At 42.1% G+C, this 25596-nt stretch overlaps 1 protein-coding gene across 1 annotated transcript in view; it reads right to left on the minus strand.

Moving 5' to 3' along the window:
- Positions 1-14644: 14644 nt before the first annotated feature.
- Positions 14645-25596, minus strand: part of grin2a (glutamate ionotropic receptor NMDA type subunit 2A) — a 194199-nt gene continuing 183247 nt past the window's right edge. The window contains exon 14 of the mRNA XM_062964617.1: positions 14645-24752. Coding sequence (XP_062820687.1) covers positions 22944-24752 — 1809 coding nt within the window. The 3' untranslated portion in view covers positions 14645-22943. The remainder of the gene's footprint in view (positions 24753-25596) is intronic.

The raw sequence follows: 25596 nt of genomic DNA on the forward strand, positions 1-25596 counted from the left end.
TTCCAACTCTAGGATTCAGACTCTGGAGGTTTCTAAGCAGAGGCCGGATGGCCATCTGTTGGGAGGGCTTGGATTGTGCCATCCCATGTGCCAGAACGGGGTCAGACTGGCTGACCATTGAGATCCCTTCCAACCTGAGAGTCGGACTAGATGACCTTTAAGTCCCTTCCAACTCTAGGATTCAGACTCTGATGGAACCTTCATCTCTGGAGGCATCTAAACAGAGGCTGGATGGCCGTCTGTTGGGAGGGCTTGGATCGTGCCATCCCATGTGGCAGAACGGGGTCAGACTGGCTGACCATTGAGATCCCTTCCAACCTGAGAGTCGGACTAGATGACCTTTAAGTCCCTTCCAACTCTAGGATTCAGACTCTGATGGAACCTTCATCTCTGGAGGCTTCTAAGCAGAGGCTGGATGGCCGTCTGTTGGGAGGGCTTGGGTTGTGCCATCCCATGTGGCAGAACGGGGTCAGCCTGGATGGCTTTCGGGGCTCCCTCCCAACTCCATGGCCCTGTGGTCCTCCTCAGAAGGCCTTCCTTCCGCGTGCTCCTTCTCCATCCTTTCTGCAGCTCCACTCGTGCATTATGGCCTCCTTCTCGCTGGGCTTCGGAGAAGGATGGCCTGCCTTCCTCCTTCCCAAATTGTTTTCTATTTTTACGGTGCCGGCGTTAAGGCGAGAAGCGTGTAATTAATCATGGCGATCCCCGATCTTGGCCCTCTCTGCAGAACTATCATTAATTAAGATAACAAATCAGGAGGAGAAAGCTAAACGGGTGCAGATTGAAGGGCGGAGTGGGAGAGAAAGAAAAAGAAAGAGAAAGAAAGAAAGAAAGAAAGAAAGAAAGAAAGAAAGAAAGAAAGAAAGAAAGAAAGAAAGAAAGAGGGAGGAAAAATGGGTGATCTCCAACCATAACATTATTTTTGTTGCTACCTCGTAACTATAATTTTGCTACTATTATGAATTATAATGTAAATATATCTGACTAGCTGTGCCCGGCCACGCGTTGCTGTGGCGAAGTCTGGTGGTCTGGGAAATAAAGTACAGTAGAGTCTCACTTATCCAACATAAACGGGCCGGCAGAACGTTGGATAAGCGAATATGTGGGATAATAAGGAGAGATTAAGGAGAAGCCTATTAAACATCAAATTAGGTTATGATTTTACAAATTAAGCACCAAAACATCATGTTAGACAACAAATTTGACAGAAAAAGTAGTTCATTACACATTAATGCTATGTAGTAATTACTGTATTTATGAATTTAGCACCAAAATATCACAATGTATTGAAAACAGTGACTACAAAAATGCGTTGGATAATCCAGAATGTTGGATAAGTGAGTGTTGGATAAGTGAGACTCTACTGTATTGAGGAATTGGTGGTAGTTAAGGTCAAGGGTAAAGGTTTTCCCCTGACACAAAGTCCAGTCGTGTCTGAATCTGGGGGTTGGTGCTCATCTCCATTTCTAAGACGAAGAGCCAGCGTTGTCTGTAGCTCACTTCCTTCTCAGCTTCCTTTCTGGAAGAATCCTTTCTTGGGAGATGTTAGCTGGCCCTGATTGTTTCCTTTGTGGAATACCCAATTTCCCTGCTTTCAGAGTGTTGCGCTTTCTTTACTGTCCTGGTTTTAGAGATTATATTGTTCTGTATTATTCTATCACAGTAATTATTTCATATTACAGTAGAATCTCACTTATCCAACATTTGCTTATCAAATGTTCTGGATTATCCAACGCAGTCTGCCTTTTAGTAGTCAATGTTTTTGTAGTCAATGTTTTAAATTCATTGTGATATTTTGGTGGTAAATTTGTAAATACAGTAATTACTACATAGCATTACTGCGTATTGAACTACAGTAGAGTCTCACTTATCCAACGTAAACGGGCCAACAGAACGTTGGATAAGCGAATATATTGGATAATATGGAGAGATTAAGGAAAAGGCTATTAAACATCAAATTTGGTTATGATTTTACAAATTAAGCACCAAAACATCATGTTATACAACCAATTTGACAGAAAAAGTAGTTTAATACGCAGTAATACTATGTAGTAATTACTGTATTTACGAATTTAGCACCAAAATATCACGATGTATTGAAAACATTGACTACAAAAATGTGTTGGATAATCCAGAACGTTGGATAAGCGAGTGTTGGATAAGTGAGACTCTACTGTACCTTTTCTGTCAAATTTGTTGTATAACATGATGTTTTGGTGCTTAATTTGTATAATGATGACCTAATTTGATGTTTAATTGGCTTTCCCTGAATCCCTTCTTATTATCCAACATATTCACTTATCCAATGTTCTGCCAGCCTGTTTATGTTGGATAAGTGAGACTCTACTGTATATTGATAATGTTATATTATCTGCTTAGAACTGGATTATATGAGGCCCCTTCTTCACAGCTGTATAAAATGCCCACTGAAGTTGATTATATGACAGTGTGGAGTCAAGATAATCCAGTTCAAAGCAGATAATATAAGATTCTAAATGGGTTATATAGCTGTGTGGAAGGGCCTTGAGTTTACACTGCCATATAATCAAGTGCAAATTAGATAATCTGTGGAAGAGGCCTAAGTGAGGCCTAACTCTGCCTGTCCCCTGGGCTGAGTGGGTTGCTAGGAGACCAAGTGGGTGGAGCTTAGTCTTCTAACTGGCAGCAATTGGATAAAAACAATTATTCCTCTCCCTCTAATTAGGACTTTATTTTTCTTTTCTTTTTGTTGCATCAACCTAGAGGCGTGGATGATGGGTTGTGTTGTCAAATTTCGAGGTTGGGGGGCCTGTAGTTTTGTTGTTTTGTCCGCTGCCCTGATGCCATCACTCTTTTATATATAAAGATACGCAGGCTGAATTTTCATTCTCTGGACCAAGTTTGGCACAAATTCGAATACTGGTGAGGTTGTAAGGATTTATTTTTGTCATTTGGGAGTTGTAGTTGCTGTGATGTATAGTTCACCTACACTCAAAGAGCATTCTGACCTCCACCAACGATGGAATTGAACCAAACTTGGTCCACAGAAGTCCCACGACCAACAGAAAATACTGGAAGGGTTTGGTGGGCATTGAGCTTGAGTTTGGGACTTGTAGTTCACCTACACTGTGGACTCAAACAATGTTAGATCTGGACCTAATTTGGCACGAATACTCAGTATGCCTAAACGTGAGCACTGGTGGAGTTTGGGGAAAATAGATCCTGACATTTGGGAATTGTAGTTGCTGGGATGTATAGTTCACCTACAATCAAAGAGCATTCTGAACTCCACCAGCGATGGAATTGAACCAAACTTGGTCCACAGAACTCCCACGACCAACAGAAAATACTGGAAGGGTTTGGTGGGCATTGAGCTTGAGTTTGGGAGTTGTAGTTCACCTGCATCCAGAGAGCACTGCAGACTCAAACAATGTTAGATCTGGACCTAATTTGGTACGAATACTCAATAAGCCTAAACGTGAACACTGGTGGAGTTTGGGGAAAATAGATCCTGACATTTGGGAGTTGTAGTTGCTGGGATTTGTAGTTCACCTACAATCAAAGAGCCCAATGATAGAATTGGGCCAAACTTCCCACACAGAACCCCATGACCAAAAGAAAATACTTGTGCGATTTGGGTTGCTAAGAACATTGGAAATATGTGTTTGAGAAACACTGACTTCATGGCAATTCTAGTCTTGACCATTCGCCCCATTATCCAACAATGTCAGGCTTTGAATACATTCCAGGCATGCGTCGCCGTCTACACTGTAGAGTTAACACAGTTTCGCACCACTGGCTGTATCCTTTGCGCTCCTGGGTGTGTCATTTGCAAAAGTCTTGAGCCTTCTCTGCCCGAAGAGTGTCAAACTACAACTCATACTACTCCATAGCATTGGGCCATGGCAGTTCAAGTGGTATCAAACCGCATTAATTCTCCAGTGTAGCTTCGCCATTCATTATCTGGCTCCTCAACTTTGTACAACTTGGGACCAAAAATTAGATTTATTTATTTTTTACTGTCTTGCAAAAGAGCTGGCAGGTTTGATAAAAGGAGAATTTCTACCATGCATTGAGAATATATATATATATATATATATATATATATATATATATATATATGTATGTATTATATATATAATCTTGCCAGCTCCTTTCTTGCCTCCCTCGGCCCTGTCACTGTGTATATTAGCAAAGCCTGTCAAAAGGTGAACTCCGCTTCCGATTGAATCTCCGGCAAATATTTTGCCATTAGAATACGACGCGGATTTCATTTCGCTCCCTACATTTCCCGCATTGCAGAGACAGAAAGCGAGAGGTGCACAGAATATTCCCCTTTGCTGCGTTTTGCAATCTCCGCATGTCGGCTTTTCTTCGGATGCCCAAACCGTGGCTGGAATTGGGAAATGAGATTTTAGTTTTGCAACGTCCATGCATCTACACAGTCGGATTGATGCAGTTTGATGCCCCTTGAGCCACCCCGGCTCAATGCTATGGGGTCCTGGGAATTATAACTTGCATTATTTCGCTCAAGGGCCTTGGAGAACTACAACTCTCAGGTTTACATAGTATTGCGCCAGCAGAAGAAATGCAATTTGGCACCTCTTTAATTGCCAGGGCTCAAAGCTATGGGATCCTGGGAGTTATAGTTTGCATTATTTGGCTCAAAGACCTTGGAGAACTACAATTCCCAGGTTTGCATAGTATTGCGCCAGCAAAAGAAATGCAATTTGGCACCTCTTTAATTGCCAGGGCTCAAAGCTATGGGATCCTGGGAGTTATAGTTTGCATTATTTGGCTCAAAGACCTTGGAGAACTACAATTCCCAGGTTTGCATAGTATTGCGCCAGCAAAAGAAATGCAATTTGGCAACTCTTTAATTGCCAGGACTCAATGTTATGGGGTCCTGGGAGTTATAGTTTGCATTATTTCACTCAAGGGTCTTAGAGAACTACAACTCCCAGGTTTGCATAGTATTGCACCAGCAAAAGAAAGGCAATTTGGCAACTCTTTAATTGCCAGGGCTCAGTGCTATGGGGTCCTGGGAGTTATAGTTTGCATTATTTGGCTCAAGGGCCTTGGAGAACTACTACTCCCAGGTTTATATAGCATTGCACCAGAAGAAATGCAGTTTGGCAACTCTTTAATTGCCAGGGCTCAATGCTATGGGGTCCCGGGAGTTATAGTTTGCATTATTTGGCTCAAGGGCCTTGGAGAACTACTACTCCCAGGTTTGCGTAGCACTGCGCCAGCAGAAGAAATGCAATTTGGCAACTCTTTAATTGTCAGGGCTCAAAGCTATGGGATCCCAGGAGTTATAGTTTGCATTATTTGGCCCAAGGGCCTTGGAGAACTGCAACTCCCAGATTCACATAGCATTGTGTTAGTAGAAGAAATGCAGTTTGGCAACTCTTTAATTGCCAGGGCTCAATGCTATGGGGTCCCGGGAGTTATAGTTTGCATTATTTGGCTCAAGGGCCTTGGAGAACTACAACTCCCAGGTTTGCATAGTATTGCGCCAGCAAAAGAAAATCAATTTGGCTACTCTTTAATTGCTAGGGCTCAGTGCTATGGGGTCCTGGGAGTTATAGTTTGCATTATTTTGCTCAAGGGTCTTAGAGAACTACAACTTCTAGGTCTGCATAGTATTGTGCCAGCAAAAGAAAAGCAATTGCTATGGGATCCCAGGAGTAATAATTTACATTATTTGGCTCAAGGGCTCGGAGAACTACAACTCCCAGGTTTACATAGTATTGTGCCATCAAAAGAAATGCAATTTGGCAACTCTTTAATTTCCAAAGCTCAATGCTATGGGGTCCTAGGAGTTATAGTTGGCATTATTTGGCTCAAGGGCCTTGGAGAACTACAACTCCCAGGTTTGCATAGCACTGCGCCAGCAGAAGAAATGCAATTTGGCACCTCTTCAATTGCCAGGGCTCAATGCTATGGGATCTTAGGAGTTAAAAGTTTGCATTATTTGGCTCAAGGGTCTTGGAGAACTACAACTCCCAGGTTTGCATAGCATTGCGCCAGCAGAAGAAATGCAATCTGGCAGCTCTATAATTGTCCTCAATGCTTCGAGGTCCTGGGAGTTGTAGTTTGCACTCCAAGGCAGAGAGCTCCAGGGCCTTGGAAAACTACAACTCCCAGACTTGTATGGCACTGAGAGAGCCGAATGAATGCAGTGAATGCACTGCTTTCATTTTCAGGGCTCAATGCTATGGGATTTTGGGAGCTGTAGCTTGCATCATCTGGCTCAAGGCATTGCAAAACTACAACTCCCGGGTGCGCATAGCATTGAAGCCATTGCAATGATGCTGAATTGTATCATTGATACAACATTTTGGCGTAAACCCTTTAGGTTTTTTTTTCGTGTCAGGAGCAACTTGAGAAACTGCAAGTCGCTTCTGGTGTGAGAGAATTGGCTGTCTGCAAGGACGTTGCCCAGGGGACATTGTTTTTTACCATCCTTGTGGGAGGCTTCTCTCATGTCCCCGCATGGATCCACGCTCTCCCCGGGTTGGGTTCAAACTGGCAACCTTTAAGTCAGCAGTCCTGCCGGCACAAGGGTTTAACTCATTGCGACACCGGGGGCTCATAAACCTAAGAAAAAAAGACAACCAGCGAAAGGACAAAGCATTCTATTTTTTCTCCATTTTCGTATCAATTGGCAGAAATTTATCTTTATTAGAAAAATGAATTTTTTTCATGTATTTACATTTTGTACATCTTGTATTTTTTTTTTTACTTGGCACATGTGTTTAGTTTGTTTTGTTTTTTTTTCTCTCTCCTCGATATATATATATACAGATTTTCCCCCCAAAATGCGCAAATCTCCGCCTTCCTTTCTCTCTCTCTCTCTTTCCTTTTACATAGTTAACAAAAATGAAAAATACATTACAATTTTTTAAGACAACCATAAGTCGTTATATACTTTTTGTTGTTCTATCATCAAAAGTTTTTTTTTCTTTTTGTGGGTTTCTCGGTAGATATGTCTGAAAAAATATGATTTATACAGTATTAATTAGCACTTAAGTCATGCATTTGGGGTTTAAATATGATGCTGGAAAGGGCGGGATACGGAACAAAGGAACGAAACGAGACGACGCGGGGGAAAATAATCCAGATTATTTCGGAGATCGCATCCATATAGGATTTCAAAGTCTCTATATGTGTATGGACGGACTGTGTTGGGTAGATCTCTTTCCACAAAGTGTGCAAACGTGGATGGTTTTTGCAAACAGAAAAAAAAATATATTAAACATGTTGATGGTTATGCTCTTTTTTGCCCCTTTTCGCACACGGAATTAGCACGATCAGGCCACAGAAAATATATAATAAGTCGTATATGTGATCCTTCGGCACATGAATATCATGCAGGGAAAGGAAGACAGCTCCTCTGTCAAGACAGTTTGCAAAAAAATAATATACACATCCTATGGATACGTCCAGGTTCAATAGGATTAGACGTCGGCATCCAAAACTGGACTCATTTGTGAGGCACAAACCATTAAAAGCATCCAATATTAGAGACTAAAATACAAATAGGAAAGCAAGTCTTCGCAAAGTCGTGTTCCATTTGGATGATATGGTGAGGATGCAACATTGCGGAGTTTGCAATGGTTTGACTCTGTTGTTGTTGTTATTATTATTACTATTATTAGTATTATTATAATAATAATAGACCAGGTATGGGCAAACTTGGGTCCTCCAAGTGTTTTGGACTTCAACTCCCACAATTCCTAACAGCCCATGCCTGGAGTAAACTCTCAATTAATCAGTTTTATTATTATTATTTACCTGTATATTTGTATTTTATTTTAAATGAACCAGATGTATGTTGTATTTTGTGTTTGTATTGTCTGTGCTTGATAAGGCCAACTGGCTAATCAATAAATTGTTGTTGTGGTTGTATTATTTACACATTATTATTATTATTATTATTATTATTATTATTATTATTATTATTATTATTATTCTTCTCTCAGCTAACCTGAACCCAAGCGACCGGGGAAAATACCTAAGAAATAATACGTAACAATTGCAATAAAATTACAATTAAATCGCATCCGTCATTCACGGATGGAGGCGGGATATAAATAAACTTATTATTATTATTATTATTATTATTATTATTATTATTATTATTATTAAATCTAGATACAGTAGAGTCTCACTTATCCAAGCCTCGCTTATCCAACGTTCTGGATTATCCAACGCATTTTTGTAGTCAATGTTTTCAATACATCGTGATATTTTGGTGCTAAATTCATAAATACAGTAATTACTACATAGCATTACTGTGTATTGAACTACTTTTTCTATCAAATTTGTTGTATATCATGATTTTTTGGTGCTTAATTTGTAAATACAGTAGAGTCTCACTTATCCAACATTCTGGATTATCCAACGCATTTTTGTAGTCAATGTTTTCAATATATCGTGATATTTTGGTGCTAAATTTATAAATACAGTAATTACTACATAGCATTACTGTGTATTGAACTACTTTTTCTGTCAAATTTGTTGTATATCATGATGTTTTGGTGCTTAATTTGTAAATACAATAGAGTCTCACTTATCCAACACTCGCTTATCCAACGTTCTGTATTATCCAACGCATTTTTGTAGTCAATGTTTTCAATAAATCACGAAATTTTGGTGCTAAATTTGTAAATACAGTAATTACTACGTAGCATTACTGTGTATTGAACTACCTTTTCTGACAAATTTGTTGTATATCATGATGTTTTGGTGCTTAATTTGTAAAATCATAACCTAATTTAATGTTTAATAGGCTTTTCCTTAATCTCGCCTTATTATCCAACATATTCGCTTATCCAACGTTTTGCCAGCCCGTTTACATTGGATAAGCGAGACTCTACTGTATTGTATTTTGATTTGCTTTCAATATGAATCTCAATACAGAGATCTAATGTGGGATCTATAGTATAAGTTAGACCTATTTTTCATCATCATAATACTCTGGCTCTTAAACGTAGCTTGAATTGTGTTTTAATTGCCATGACACAAATATTTAAAATTTAAAAAAAATAGTGTTTTTAACATTTTATTATATTGTGTTGTGTCATTGAGTCCTTAGAGAAGGAATAATAATAATAATAATAATAATAATAATAATAATAATAATAATATTAACAATAATAATAATAATAAATCCAGCATGTCTATCTTGTGTGCTGGGTCATAATATAATAATAATAATAATAATAATAATAATAATAATAATAATAATAATAATAATAATGACAATAATAATCCAGCATCTACCCATCCTCATAGGTTAACTGAGTCTCTTGTATAAAAATATAGCTTGAACTTTCTTACAATATAGGATTTAGAGGTGTTTTCCCTATAGATTTTTAAAAAATTGGTTGGACTAGATGACCTTTGGGGGTCTCTTCCACTGCTATGTTTATGGGATTCGGCCCCATATTCTTCTACCAAACCTCGACTGTCTTTTTACTATTATTAATGCTATTTATTTAAAGGCTAAACTTGTATTTATTTCCTTTGTGAGCGAGCCATTCAGAATTTATAGTTTTCGGCGCTCAAGGATAAAACGACAAGGGAAAAAATAAGAGCATAAAAAGCCCGGGCGACAGAACATCGCCTTTGGGTTGCTGTGAGTTTTCCGGGCTGTATGGCCATGTTCCAGAAGCATTCTCTCCTGACGTTTTGCCCACAGCACTCAGAAAACAGCGGAATTCCATGCATGAAACAATCAGGGCCAACAAAGGAGGAAACAGCCAGGCTTTGAAGCTGCAAGGCTATTCAATGCTAATCAAGGTGGACAATGGCAACAATCACACTCGCCTCAAACAGACAAAAAGTTCTTTCTTCCACAGATATATAAACCTCACTTGCCTCGTTTCCAACAGATCTCACAACCTCCGAGAATGCCTGTTATAGATGTAGGTGAAATGTCAGGAGAGAATGCTTCTCGAATATGGAATTCTCATAGCAATTCCTGCCATGAACGCCTTTGAAAACAGCATCGCCTTTGTTTTCTTGCATTAGCGGAAGAGCTCTTTTTGACAATCCCATTTGTAGATACAGTAGAGTCTCGCTTATCCAACATTCACTTATCCAACGTTCTGGATTATCCAATGCATTTTTGTAGTCAATGTTTTCAATACATCATGATATTTTGGTGCCAAATTCGTAAATACAGTAATTACAACATAACATTTACTGCGTATTGAACTACGTTTTCTGTCAAATTTGTTGTTAAACGTGATGTTTTGGTGCTTAATTTGTAAAATCATAACCTAATTTGATGTTTAATAGGCTTTTCCTTAATCCCTCCTTATTATCCAACATATTTGCTTATCCAACGTTGTGCTGGCCCGTTTATGTTGGATAAGTGAGACTCTAATGTAATTTGTTTACCATTAACTATACAGTATTTATCTCCCATCGGATATTCCCAGGGAAACTATATATTTTAGATGGACTTTTTTTCTGGAGGCATTTGAAGATGTAATCATGGCTCGACGGCCTCCCTAACTTCCTTTCCAAATCTATGGTTTTGCGACTCTTAAAAGCCATCCCTATAAGACAAACCCAACAATGCACAACCCGAACGAATCCCACAACGCACAAACCAAATGAGCAAGGCACCGTTTCGACATGGAAACACGAAATAAAGAGGCTTGGGTTGGAAACCTTTGCAGGCGGAGCACAGGGTTTCAAAAGAGTGAATTTCCTGCCCATTATAAAAAGCAGTTTCGTTCCTTGCTAAACTTATTTTAGTTTCTTGCAACACTTATTTCAAACCCAAGGAGGCAGGTCAATGGGGAAGCGCGACACAGTCATTGTAGGATTTGCAAAAAGCAAGCTGGAAATATAGAGGCTATAGATATAGATATAGATTTGACCATTGGAAAATATACTTTTCTCGCAAAATAATTTGAATCGATAGGCAAAATAATTTGCTGGGAAAAGGGACAAATGGAGCGTCGGGCGTCTTTGGTACAAAGCGGCATCATGCGGGGAAGGAAGACTCCGGTCCTGTGGCCACGATCTGGATGGATCGTGTCCAAAGACCACGTCAATGCGAAGAAGGCTTCGAAGACCTTTCGGTTGCATGCGTGGAACGGATTCGGACAATGCCCACGATTGACATATTTCTAAAGTGCTCAGGTGCGTTTCAACAATAAATACATGGAAGCATTCTCATGGATGGTATCCAGTCATTGGTCCTACGGAGCTAGACTCAACGGAAGTTGACTGGGGATATATAGAGTTCTGTTTCAGAGACTTTATGGGTAAACCAAGCCAGAGTAGTGGTTTACCGACAGTCTAAATGAAAGCAGCATTCAAGGGTTTCTGTCAGTGAGAAGTCATTGTCTTCTCCCCTGACCTTTTCTAGCCAGAAATGGTGGGCATTAACATTGACCATGGCTGGAATCTGTCCACAGGTGGGATGAAGTCCAACTATGGATAGACTGAACTCTGTTAGAAATCCTACCACAGATGGATTGAAACATGATTGAAGTCCGACCACAGAAAGATCAAAACATGGTTGGAGTCCTACCACAGATAGATCAAACCATGAGTGGAGCATGGGTGGGTTGAAGTCCTACTATGGATAGACTGAACTCTGTTAGAAATCCTACCACAGATGGATTGAAACATGATTGAAGTCCGACCACAGAAAGATCAAAACATGGTTGGAGTCCTACCACAGATAGATCAAACCATGAGTGGAGCATGGGTGGGTTGAAGTCCTACTATGGATAGACTGAACTATGTTAGAAATCCTACCACAGATGGATTGAAACATGATTGAAGTCTGACCACAGAAAGATCAAAACATGGTTGGAGTCCTACCACAGATAGATCAAACCATGAGTGGAGCATGGGTGGGTTGAAGTCCTACTATGGATAGACTGAACTATGTTAGAAATCCTACCACAGATGGCTTGAAACATGATTGAAGTCCGACCACAGAAAGATCGAAACATGGTTGGAGTCCTACCACAGATAGATCAAACCATGAGTGGAGCATCGTGGGTTGAAGTCCTACTATGGATGGACTGAACCATGAAGTTCTATCATAGATAGATCAAACCATGGTTGGAGTCCTTCCACAGATAGATCAAACCATGAGTGGAACATGGGTGTGTTGAAGTCCTACTATGGATGGACTGAACCATAAAGTTCTATCATAGATAGATCAAACCATGGTTGGAGTCCTACCACGGTTAGATCAAACCATGAGTGGAGCATGAGTGGCCTGAAGTCCTACTATGGATGGACTGAACTATAAAGTTCTATCATAGATAGATCAAACCATGGTTGGAGTCTTACCACGGATAGATCAAACCATGAGTGGAGCATGGGTAGGTTGAAGTCCCACTATGGATGGACTGAACCATAAAGTTCTATCATAGATAGATCAAACCATGGTTGGAGTCCTACCACGGATAGATCAAACCATGAGTGAAGCATGGGTGGTTTGAAGTCCTACTATGGATGGACTGAACCATGAAGTTTTATCACAGATAGATCAAACTATGGTTGGAGTCCTATCAGAGATGGGTTGGACCTTCTACCGTAGATGAACTGAAACATAGTGGAAGTCCTAATGCAGATATATCAAACCATGATTGGAATCCTACATCTGTCCTACCACAGATGGATCAAACCATAATAGAAGTCCTATCACAGATGGATTGAAGTCCTACCACTTTTAGACTGAACTATGTTGGAAATCCTATCACAGATGGATTGAACTGTGGTTGAAGTCTGGTCACAGAAAGATGGAACCATGGTTGAAGTCCTACCCTGGATAGATCAAACCATGAGTGAAGTCCTACCATGGATAGACGGAACCATGAAGTTCTATCACAGACGGATTGAAGTCCTACCACTAATAGACTGAACTATGTTGGAAATCCTATCACAGATGGATTGAACCATGGTTGAAATCTGGTCACAGAAAGATGGAACCATGGTTGAAGTCCTACCCTGGATAGATCAAACCATGAGTGAAGTCCTACTATGGATGGACTGAACGATGAAGTCCTATCACAGATGGATCAAACCACGGATGGAGTCCTACCAGAAATGAGTTGTACCTTCTACCATGGATGAACTGAAACACTGTGGAAGTCCTACTGCAGATAGATTCAAATCATGGTTGGAATCCTACCATAGATAGAATCATGACTGAAGTCATATCACAGATGCGTTGAAGTCCATCAATGAATGGACTGAACCATGGTTAAAGTCCTATCACAGATGGATCAAATCATGGTTGAAGTCCCACCACACATGGATTGAACCATGTGGAGGTCAACGTGAAGAATATTCAATGAAGCCCAGGTCAGTGGTGGGCACAACGATGACTTCTCTTTAACTCTGTGGTGCCAATAATACAATCCTCAATTCCTTCATGGTGCCCACCAAGAATGAGCTCACCCATCCTCATGCAACACAACTGCCTGAGTATTTATGTCTTGCTTTGGGAAATATAATTGCATCTCTGCTTACTTTCAAGTGGAAGCACAACTGCATCATTAGAACTGTATCTGCTTCATATTCCTGGATGAGGCTCACCATCTACGTGTGACCGAATCCTGAGAATAAGCAATGATACAAGTCAATGTGAATTCCAGCCTTGACCTGTGTCCTGATGTTTCCTAATATCTCCTTATAGGAGATAAAGACAATGGTTGGAGCCCTACGGTTTGGATATGGGAGATCCAAGAAAAAGTGGCAACTAGAGATGGCAGAATGCGACCTATTAATTTATCGGAATTGGCCAAGAACTAATCTTGATGGAGGAAATATTGGAGAAATTGGAAGAAATAGAGTGGAAGACGGTGTCTGGACCTCATGGGGTTAAAGAACAGGAAAGTGCATAGGGAATATTGAAATAATTCTTCTTCTAAGCGGAAAGAGGAGGAAAAAGCACAAATGGAGACCTAGGACAATTGGGTTGATAGCATTACAACATTCCTCACAAATATCTGCAGCAAAGACGGGAAGATATTCTTCAAATGAAATGCAACAGAGAGGTCATGATGATATCTTGAAAGTAGGGCCACAAAGGAACTGTACAGATGCCATTAGGGTTTTGTATAGATCCAAAAAACTAAGGATGGATTATCACATACAGTAGAGTCTCACTTATCCAAGCCTCGCTTAACCAAGCCTCTGGATAATCCAATCCATTTTTGTAGTCACTGTTTTCAATATATCGTGATATTTTGGTGCTAAATTCGTAAATACAGTAATTACAACATAACATTACTGCGTATTGAACTACAGTAGAGTCTCACTTATCCAATATTCTGGATTATCCAATGTATTTTTGTAGTCAATGTTTTCAATATATCATGATATTTTGGTGCTAAATTCGTAAATACAGTAATTGCAACATAACATTACTGCGTATTAAACTACAGTAGAGTCTCGCTTATCCAACGTTCTGGATTATCCAATGCATTTTTGTAGTCAATGTTTTCAATATATCGTGATATTTTGGTGCTAAATTCGTAAATACAGTAATTACTACGTAGCATTACTGCATATTGAACTACTTTTTCTGTCAAATGTGTTGTATAACGTGAAGTTTTGGTGCTTAATTTGTAAAATCATAACCTAATTTGATGTTTAATAGGCTTTTCCTTAATTTATTTATTTATTTACAGCATTTATAGTCCGCCCTTCTCACCCCGAACGGGACTCAGGGTGGATCACATTACACATACAGTAGTCTCACTTATCCAACACTCGCTTATCCAACATTCTGGATTATCCAACGCATTTTTGTAGTCAATGTTTTCAATACATCATGATATCTTGGTGCTAAATTTGTAAATACAGTAATTACTACATAGCATTACTGAATATTGAACTCTGATGTCATGGCCTATGGCTAGTACAATAAACAAGTCATAAAAAAAGAATATTGAACTACTTTTTCTGTCAAATTTGTTGTATGACATGATGTTTTGGTGCTTAATTTGTAAAATTATAATGTAATTTGATGTTTAATAGGCTTTTCCTTAATCCCTCCTTATTATCCAACATATTCGCTTATCCAACGTTCTGCCGGCCCGTTTATGTTGGATAAGTGAGACTCTACTGTATAGGCAAACATTCAATGCCTTTTAACATAGAGCAAAGACAAACAAACATAAGCTCCGAGTGCTAGGGTATTATTATCCAAGATATTCGCTTATCCAAGCTTCTGCCGGCCCGTTTAGCTTGGATAAGTGAGACTCTACTATAGCTGGTTATGGTTCATGCAAGAAACGCAAGCATGATATTTGAGGAGGAAAGATGTCAATTTCAAAGATGTCATAACCTAATTTGATATTTAATAGGCTTTTCCTTAATCCCTCCTTATTATCCAAGATATTCACTTATCCAAGGTTCTGCCGGCCCATTTAGCTTGGATAAGTAAGACTCTACTGTAGCTGGTTATGGTTCGTGCAAGAAATGCAAGCATGATATTTGAGGAGGAAAGATGTCAATTTCAAAGATGTCATAACCTAATTTGATATTTAATAGGCTTTTCCTTAATCCCTCCTTATTATCCAAGATATTCACTTATCCAAGGTTCTGCCGGCCCATTTAGCTTGGATAAGTAAGACTCTACTGTAGCTGGTTATGGTTCATGCAAGAAATGCAAGCATGATATTTGAGGAGGAAAGATGTCAATTTCAAAGATGTCATAACCTAATTTGATATTTAATAGGCTTTTCCTTAATCCCTCCTTATTATCCAAGATATTTGCTTATCCAAGGTTCTGCCGGCCTGTTTAGCTTGGATAAGTGAGACTCTACTGTAGAGAAATGCAAGCATATTTGAGGAGGAAAGATGTCAATTCCCGCACTGGAGTAAAATATGAGCACCCGTTGTGATCCTAATTTTGCTGTTTGGGTTTTATTGTGAAACTAGAAATTGGAAAATGCTCCGCCTGCCCTTGGCTGATGATTTAGCACTTCTGCGTCGTGGTTAGATCAAGTCAAATAAGAACTTTAAAGGCTGCCGAACGCTTTTCTCTCTGCTCTAAATAGAACTACAGATTCAAAGCCTTTTGGAGCAAAGTCGGAAGCGGGAAAGACGGAGCGAGGATGGAAAAGAACAATGAGATCGGACTGGGTGGGGAGAAGAAATGAATCATTTCGAGTCCTCGGAAATGATAGGAAGGATGAGAGTCGTGGACTCGGAGAAGCAATTCGTGTTACAAGGGAGTGCCACGAGGACACTTCTCGAATGACCCGAATTTGTAATGATCGGATGAGATCTAAATGTGGTCTTGTTGGACAAGGTTACATTACAGCTATTAAACTCCGAGGAGTTGGGAACATTAGCATATTCCGAATCCGCGGAAAGTGTTCTCGGCGGCATGAGTCATGCTCCTCTGCTTTGGGTCAATGACCCAATGCCGCGACGGAGACGGAGCCCAGACGGAGAGGCGGTGCACAATTTGCTCCCATGGCGTTCCTCGACGTTGTTACAAATGCACCTGCTCATTCACCGATGGACAATACTACAAACACAACCCTCAAACTATATCAGAGAAAAGGATCCAAGGAGGCTCTGCATGCATATAACACGGCAACGGGGTGAAACATTGAGTCATTTTCTTGCCACAAAAGGCTCACGAGGATGATTAAAACAGCGCAATGAATTAAGAATGGCAGCCCAGGTTGGAATTCTCCATGCGCCACTTGGTTATGTAATGACATTAGTTGCATAACCTGGTTCACAATTCATATCTACTCTGCATGGAGAGAAGGGGGTCTCTGTGATTGACGTTTCACCCCATTCTCCCTCAATTGCAAAGCTGCAAGAGGGGTCCTGGTTCTGATCCGACAGTTCGGATCACCAAAAGGAAGAGGACCCCTTCCCTCCATGGAACGGGTGCCTCATAATGCACCGTATTTCTTCAATGGTTGCAATTTTGGTACCACAACTGCCAACAAAAATACATAAGATACACCTGGTGATTCCATTTTTGTCTAGGAAAAAAAGCATGGCTTAGAACTGAAGAAATACAATACATTTTAGGGGGGCAGTTACAATCTCGACAATATAATCAGCACTATATAGGAATAGCACTTCCGCTACAACAATATTACTCCCGGTACATCTTCATCAGTCTAATCCTGAATTCTAACCATGGTTTTTTAAAGAACAGCAGCCTAAATAACCCAAAATAGTGGCTGATATGAGCATTTTCCCAGTGGAGGGGCAGGGTTATTTTCCCCATTTGCTTCCACTCTTTCAACCTTTCGTAGAAAGTCGCTGCAGACGGACCACTACCAGCCCATGGACCACCATTTTCGTAACAAAAGTTGACATTTAGAGCACAATATATGACTTTCCATGGTTATCTTCTAAGGCCAAAATCTAATCTTTTGGTATTTAGTATGGAGTTTCTAAAGGATGAAAATAATCTGGCAAAATTGTCCTTCCTATTCTCATTCTCATTCACCTTATGGTGACTTTTAATGGGCATTCCCTTGCAAGCCTTCTGAGGAGCAAACTCAGCCATAGGAGAGCACACAACGGATCTAAATATGACATACAGTAGTGTCTCACTTATCCAAGCCTCTGGATAATCCAAGCCATTTTTGTAGTCAATGTTTTCAATCTATCATGATATTTTGGTGCTACATTCGTAAATACAGTAATTGCAACATAACATTACTGCGCATTGAACTACCTTTTCTGTCAAATTTGTTGTATAACATGAAGTTTTGGTGCTTAATTTGTAAAATCATAACCTAATTTGATGTTTAATAGGCTTTTCCTTAATCCAAGATATTCGCTTATCCAAGCTTCTGCTGGCCCGTTTAGCTTGGATAACTGAGACTCTACTGTAGCTGGTTATGGTTCATGCAAGAAATGCAAGCATGATATTTGAGGAGGAAAGATGTCAATTTCTGCATTGGAGTAAAATACGGGCACCCATTGTGATCCTAATTTTGCTGTTTGGGTTTTATCGTGAAACTAGAAATTGGAAAATGCTCCGCCTGCCCTTGGCTGAGGATTTACTCTACTGTACTTTCAATGGGGAAAAAAAGGAATTGTTAGCTTTCATAGACTGTTTTCTTCGATGCCAAGATGCAACAAGAAACCCTTTTCACCACGGATCCCGACTAAGGCAGCTATGTCTTTGCATATGACCTCTAGGATTCCTGAAAGACCCGGTTTCGCAAAATCGATCCACGGGGATAATGTGATATTGACAAATTACGATCTGTGTTCCTCTCCTCGTTTCGAAGAAAAGGCAAAGTAGATTCGCATACTGCATATCGATATAATATTGAGTCCGGCGGGGATGTAACTATGGGGCAGAGGCAAAATGATGGCATTTCCTCCCCAAACCAGAACGATTCCCACAATGAGATTTCCCTTCCACTCTGACATGACTAACATGGCAGAAACCTAAATTCTCCTTTGAACATTTAGAACCAAGCATCCAAAGCAACAAGCAAAGTGACCACAAGGCAATGCAAACACAGCAAAGAGAAGTTCAAACTTTTCGGTGTCTCGATGCTAGAAATTTGGAGACGGAAGGGGGAAAACATCCATTTGGGATCAGAATTCATCTTTTGCGGGAAACTCCCCAGCCGTGATCTATGGGATTATATAAATCAGGTGCAGATCTCGAGTATTTCAGATGCATTTTGAGAAATGAAAGGTCCAAACATGCTTACAGATATAGATGGCATTTCACCGGAAAGAAGTGCTGTGGGGAAAACAAGATGGAGCGGCATTCCTGGTTGAGTCCATTCCACATCTATGGCTGCTGGCGTCATAGGTTCAGGACAACGAACACCGACGTTTGGTTGTAAACAAACGAGTGAGCATTGTTTTGGCAACGAGGATCCGTTTTTCGGAGCAATGAGAAAGGACAAGGGAGGGAGAGATACTATACAGCCCTGAGTTATCATCACCAACACAGGAGAGACATGGACACACTGAGGATTCAAGTTAAGGTCACAAAGTCTCGACGGCTTCACAGACGCGTGCTCCATACACAAAGACCTTTGGGGTCGGAAATAAGAAACACCGAAAATTTGTGTCGAGATTTAAGAGTTGCGATGTCGGACGGTGGAAGTTGTGTGTGTGTGTGTTTTCTACAAACCCAATTCGTTACAAAATATAAGCAACCGCGCAACAAAACTGAAGTATCTGGACATGAAAACCAACACCGGACAAGTGCAATGCATTGGGCCTACGTTTCCTTTCCCCCCTAATTTTTTGGCTTCAGTCCCCAAACGGGTCTCTCCAGAATCTTCTCCCTGGAATGTAGGATCGGTTTGGGCTGAACAAGGAAAGGGGTCATGATCCACCTGGTCCTTGGATCCTATGCCTTGGTCCCAACGGAGTAGACCCATTCAATCAGTGTCTTAACGGTGACTCAATACTTGGGTCAATCCCATTAATGGGTCCCAATGGAGTAGACCCATTCAATCAATTTCTTAACGGTGACTCAATACTTGGTTCAATCACATTGATGGATCTACTGTACTGGTCCCAATGGAGTAGACCCATTCAATTCATTGTTGAACAACAAGTCAATATTTCGGTCAACCCCACTGATGGGTTGACTCTACTGGTTCCCAATAGAGTGGACCCATTCCGTTGATGAATGATGATTCAACACTTGGGTCAATCCCATTGATGGGTCTACTGCACTGGTTTCCAATTGAGTAGACCCATTCCGTTGATGAATGGTGATTCAACACTTGGATCAACCCGTTGATGGGTTGACTCTACTGGTTCCCAATAGAGTAGACCCATTCCGTTGATGAATGGTGATTCAACACTTGGATCAACGTCATTGATGGGTCTACGGCACTGGTTTCCAATTGAGTAGACCCATTCCATTGATGAATGGAGATTCAACACTTGAATCAATCTGATTGATGGGTTGACTCTACTGGTTCCCAATAGAGTGGACCCATTCCATTGATGAATGGTGAGTCAACACTTGGGTCAATCCCATTGATGGGTCTACTGCACTGGTTTCCAATTGAGTAGACCCATTCCGTTGATGAATGGTGATTCAACACTTGGATCAATCCCGTTGATGGGTTGACTCTACTGGTTCCCAACAGAGTAGACCCATTCCGTTGATGAATGGTGATTCAACACTTGGATCAACCTCATTGATGGGTCTACTGCACTGGTTTCCAATTGAGTAGACCCATTCCGTTGATGAATGGTGATTCAACACTTGGATCAATCCCGTTGATGGGTTGACTCTACTGGTTCCCAATAGAGTAGACCCATTCCGTTGATGAATGGTGATTCAACACTTGGATCAACGTCATTGATGGGTCTACTGCACTGGTTTCTAATGGCGTAGACCCATTCCATTGATGAATGGAGATTCAACACTTGGATCAATCCCACTGATGGGTTGACTCTACTGGTTCTCAATAGAGTGGACCCATTCCATTGATGAATGGTGAGTCAACACTTGGGTCAATCCCATTGATGGATCTACTACACTGGTTTTCCAATGGAGTAGATCCATTCTGTTGATGAATGGTGATTCAACACTTGGGTCAATCCCACTGATGGGTCTACTGCACTGGTGTCCAATAGAGTGGACCCATTCCATTGATGAATGGCAAGTCAAAACTTGGATCAATCCCACTAATGGGTTGACTCTACTGGTTCCCAATAGAGTGGACCCATTCCATTGATGAATGGCGAGTCAACACTTGGGTCAATCCCATTGATGGGTCTACTGCACTGGTCTCATTAGAGTAGACTGATTCTACTGGTGACTCAACTCTTGAGTCAATCCCATTGATGGGTCTACTGCACTGGTTTCCAATTGAGTAGACCCATTCTATTGATAAATGGCAAGTCAACACTTGGGTCAATCCCATTGATGGGTCTACTGCTGTTGGAACTAAGACTAGGGTCGAGGCCAACAAGAAGGAAGCATGCACCCCTGACCCTATCTGCTGCCCAAACCCTCTTGCCTCTTTCCTACAGACAACAAGACTCTTTTGAGACTAAAGTGAACCTTTTTTAAAGTGACATCAACCATAAAGTGCTATCCATCCAGGTCTGCTTTTTTTGGCTGCAGTGCCAACAGACTCCACACCGGAATGTCTCCTCCAAAGAAGCACACGACAACAACCGGAAGAACCCATTACAAACTTCTTCCATGCATAGGGAGAGGCCCGAGGAAAAAGAGAACATTCCTCCATGGCTGGGACAGGTTGACCCCTAGATAGGAGAACTATCTGGTTGGAAGAGAGACTTGGCCATGGCTTGGCTGGACACCTGGGGTCCCCCAATCAGTTCCAACCCATCAGAGGTAACAATAGGCTCCAACGTATCAGAAGTACCAATAGGTTCCAACCTATCAGAAGTACCAATAGGTTCCAACCTATCAGAAGTACCTATAGATATCAGAGAAGCTCAATAGGTGGACACTGGTGTTCCTGATAGGTTGGACATCAGACATCTCTGATAGGTTGGATGCCTTCCTAAGGTATCTTCATAGGTTGGACACCAAAGTCCCTGATAGGTTGGAGATCCCTAATAGATTCCAACCAGTCAAGAGGTCCTCTGATAGATTGGGCGCTGGGGTCCAGGATTGGTTTGAGGTTCCTCAAAGGTTCCTCAGAGGTTCAATGCCAGATTGGCCATGATGCAGAAATGCCAAGAGAACGCTCCCTCTCTCCCAACCTGTGTCACCTGGTAGGGGTCCTACAGAAGCCCCCCATGATTCTGATGGAGACTAGTGTGGTCTCCACAGTCTCTATGAAGAGATGGAGATGGGCCACCAATGCCCCATCTACCTCGCCCTTTCCTGGGGCATATTTCTCCATTCCCAGTTGCACACTACATCTCCCAGTTTGGGAACAAGTGGAGCCTCAATGAGCAATGGGAACCCTTCCACTCCTTTCTATGGGATTTGGCAAGGGAGGAGGAGGAGGAGTCCGTGGTGGAAGCCAGCCTTGGTCTCTGTAAGACAGACACAGATGAACACAATATCGTTTTCCATTCATGGGCCCTGAGATTAGGTTTTTTTTCTCTTTTGCTTGACTGTGTTTAAAAAACAAAGATGAGACTAAATCATATAGCTCTAGCTATATATATGTATATATATATATATATCTGTATATATATTTCTTTTCTTTTTTTTAGAAAAAAGACTAACTTTCTAATCTCTTTGACAAGTCTTACCGTTTTGTCAGTGTGCAAATGCATTCTTAAACAATTTTTTTTGTCTTTGTTTTTGTAGTTGCTCTGTGTCAAAGTACATGCATACCATATTGCTTATTTCTCTATTCAAAAAAATAAATAAATAAAAGTTGGGGAGGACAGAATTACAAGGAGGGGCGAAAGTGCTGGAAGGACATGGTCCGACGGACAAAAGGTAAAAGAACCATTGTAATAGAAAAATAACATAGTTGCCAACAGGAATCGGTGGGTTGATCCCGACATCCGATGTTTATCCGCGACGCTCATTTCCGAACTCACCCCAAGGGTATATTTACACTACAGACTGCAAAGGGTTTAATGCATTCTCCGTATTTCATGAACGGAACTTGGGATCTGTAGCATTGAACCCAAAGCACCACCTCGAAATTTTAATTTCCAGTTGGCTTAAAAGCCACATAAAACTAATATTTTAGAGTGGAGCTTGGGATCTGTAGTAGTAAATCCAAAGCCCCACGAAGAAATTCCAATTCCCTTAAAAGCCATATTAACCTAGGTGTGTAGTAGAGATACGCCCTTGGAGAGAGATATTTTATCTTTCATAATTTCCAATAATTTTTTCTTGAGCAACTACATAACCGCTTGGCGCACGAATCTGACTAGTTGCCAATCCGCCAAGGGATTTTCCCCGTCCGCCTGGAGAGAATGCTGGCAACTATGTTTCCCTATGGAGAAAAAAGTGTTGAATTGGGGAACGTGGGGAGGGAAATAAACCGCTAAACATCCGATTCGATGCTAGGCATCTTCTTATATATGCGTCTATTGCTGCAGGAATTTATCACCCTCGGCGTGGTGTAGGAGCTAAACTGATTTGCAGCGTAAGGCAACCCAGGCTCCAAAAGGTACACGTCGTTGTGGACCCGTCCGTCTCTGGAACAGTACGAGGCGGTCGACTTTATCGACGACCGGGAGTAACTATCATTCCTCGCGCCTTTGGTCGGCAAGGAGAGTCGGTAAACGCTCCCCGGACTGCGCCCGAGGGCCGAGGCCTGGTCGTCGCTGCCTCCGCAAAGCGAGTGTAGGAAAGGGGTCTCCGCCGAGAGGTCAGGGTATGCCGACCGGACCCTCTTCCCGTCGTCCAGAGTGCGGGTGAAAAGCGGAACATTGTTGCTCAAGAACTGGCTTTGCGGGGCAGCGTTAAAGCGGCTCGCAAAAAGGCCGCCTCCGCCGCCTCCGCCTCCGCCTTCGAGGAGCTTCTCCCGCTCCCGGAGGCTGATGCTGCGGGACGGTCTCGCCGCAGCATCCGCCTCCCTGGCCTTTTCAAAAAGATTGTCGAAGGAACGCTGCCGTCCGATCTTCAGCTTGCTCTTCTTGGGCGGCTGCGTCTGGTTGTTCTGGACCCAGTTGTGGCGGTAGCTCTCTGCCCGCGGCACTGTCTCGGCGGCTGCGTCCGTCAACATCTGGTCCTCGTCGATGTCGTAGAGGTTCCCCATCCGCAGGCAGGAGTCGCACTTGTAGGGCGAGCGGCTCAAGTAGTGCCCGGCGTAGGCGGGCAAAGTGGACAGACAGCTCCGGCAATGGGTGGCCGTCTGTCGGTAGCGCTCGTTGGCCTCGTTCTTCTCCTTCGCCGCATAGTGCTTGGAATAGAGCTTGTACTGGTCCTCGCTCGGAAGGCTCTCCTCATCGGGCAAAGCCGTCCTGTTACTCGATGTCTCTGCCGGGTGGTAGCTATCGTCGGGCTCCTGATACACCTCCGAAAAGCCCACCGACTCCGGAAGGATAATGTTCTCAATATACTGTGGTGCGTCCAGACGGAACCCGCGCTCCTTCTCCGCGTCGATGATGTAGATTTTATCCCGGGGCAGGGATTTGTTTTTCAGATATGTCAACTCAACGTCGCTGCAGTCCTTTGGGTATTTGGCTACGGGTCTCTTCTTCGTGTTGTCCTTGGACTTGTGGGGCTTGTTGTTGGTCTCGGCCGGCTCCGCGTGGCAGGAGGTGTCCGAAACGTCAGAGCGGATGATCTCTTCAGGGAGGAATCGGGGCCCTTTCAAAGAGTGCTGCCGGTTCTCCTCCGAATCGGACTCTCGCGACGGACCTTGGCTCTGGCGAAGGGATTCCTGGCGCAAGGACTCCACCGATTTCCGCCAGAGCTGCCTCGGGCGCGAGTTCCCCTCCGCCTTGGTGGCCACGGCCACCTCCACCGTGTTTGGGTTGGACTCATTGAGCGTCAGGGGGTGCTGGCCTTGGAAAACATAGTTATTGAGGTTGTCCTTGTGCCGGTTGCCCATGTAGGTCTGCAGGTCACTCATGTTGTCTGTGAAAATGTTCTCCTTTGGCGGAAAGGTCCGGTTGTTGTCCGGGAACATCAGGTTCCCCTTGTCCATCATCATATCCATGATCAGAGAACCCCTGTGGATGAAGTCCGCTGTCCGTTTGGGAGAGGGGTTCAGGTTGGTCATGTTGGTCATGTTCTTGGCCGTCCGCAGGAGTTTCAACATGTTGGTTTGGGAGCTGGTCAAGGTGAAGCTGGGGGACTTCTTCTTCTCCTCAATATGGACCCCGTGGATGCAGCTGTAAATACCCTGCAAAGGCCACAAAAACACAGATTAAGTCATAGAAACATAGAACTGGAAGAGACTCCAAGGGTCAGCCCACCCTGGACCTTCCACAGATATATAAACCTTCCTTGCTTAGTTTCCAATATACCTCACAACCTCTGAGGATGCCTGCCATAGATGTGGGTGAAATATGAGTAGATAATAATAATAATAATAATAATAATAATAATAATAATAATAATAGATAAAGGTTTTCTCCTGACATTAAGTCCAGTCGTGTCCGACTCTGGGGTGCCCGTCTCCATTTCTAACCCTAAGAGTCGGCATTGTCCATAGACACCTCCAAGGTCATGTGGCCAGCATGACTGCATGGAGCACCGTTACCTTCCCGCCGGAGTGGTACCTATCGATCTACTCACATTTGCATGTTTTCCAACTGCTAGGTTGGCAGAAGCTGGGGCTAACAGCGGGAGCTCACTCTGCTCCCCGAATTCGAACCTGGCAACCTTTCAGTCAGCAAGTTCAGCAGCTCAGCAGTTTAATCCACTGTGCCACTGGGGGCTCCAATAATAATAATAATAATAATAATAATAATAATAATAATAACCCAAAATGCAGACTGTGCAAGGAAACCGACGAAACCATTGATCACATCCTCAGCTGCTGTAAGAAAAAGGACTCGGGGCAGCTTACATGGAGACAAGCCTATGGTTTTCAAACATGGCCAGATAGTCTGGAAAACTCACAGCAACCCAATGATTCCGGCCATGAAAGCCTTCGACAACACATTGAGCACCTTTGGTTTCAATGTTTTTAAAAGCCTCTGATTGTAATGTTTTAAATATTTAAACTCCTGGTCTGTGACCGT

Source organism: Anolis carolinensis, unplaced genomic scaffold (genome assembly GCF_035594765.1).
Source record: "Anolis carolinensis isolate JA03-04 unplaced genomic scaffold, rAnoCar3.1.pri scaffold_13, whole genome shotgun sequence".
Classification (NCBI taxonomy): Eukaryota; Metazoa; Chordata; class Lepidosauria; order Squamata; family Dactyloidae; genus Anolis; species Anolis carolinensis.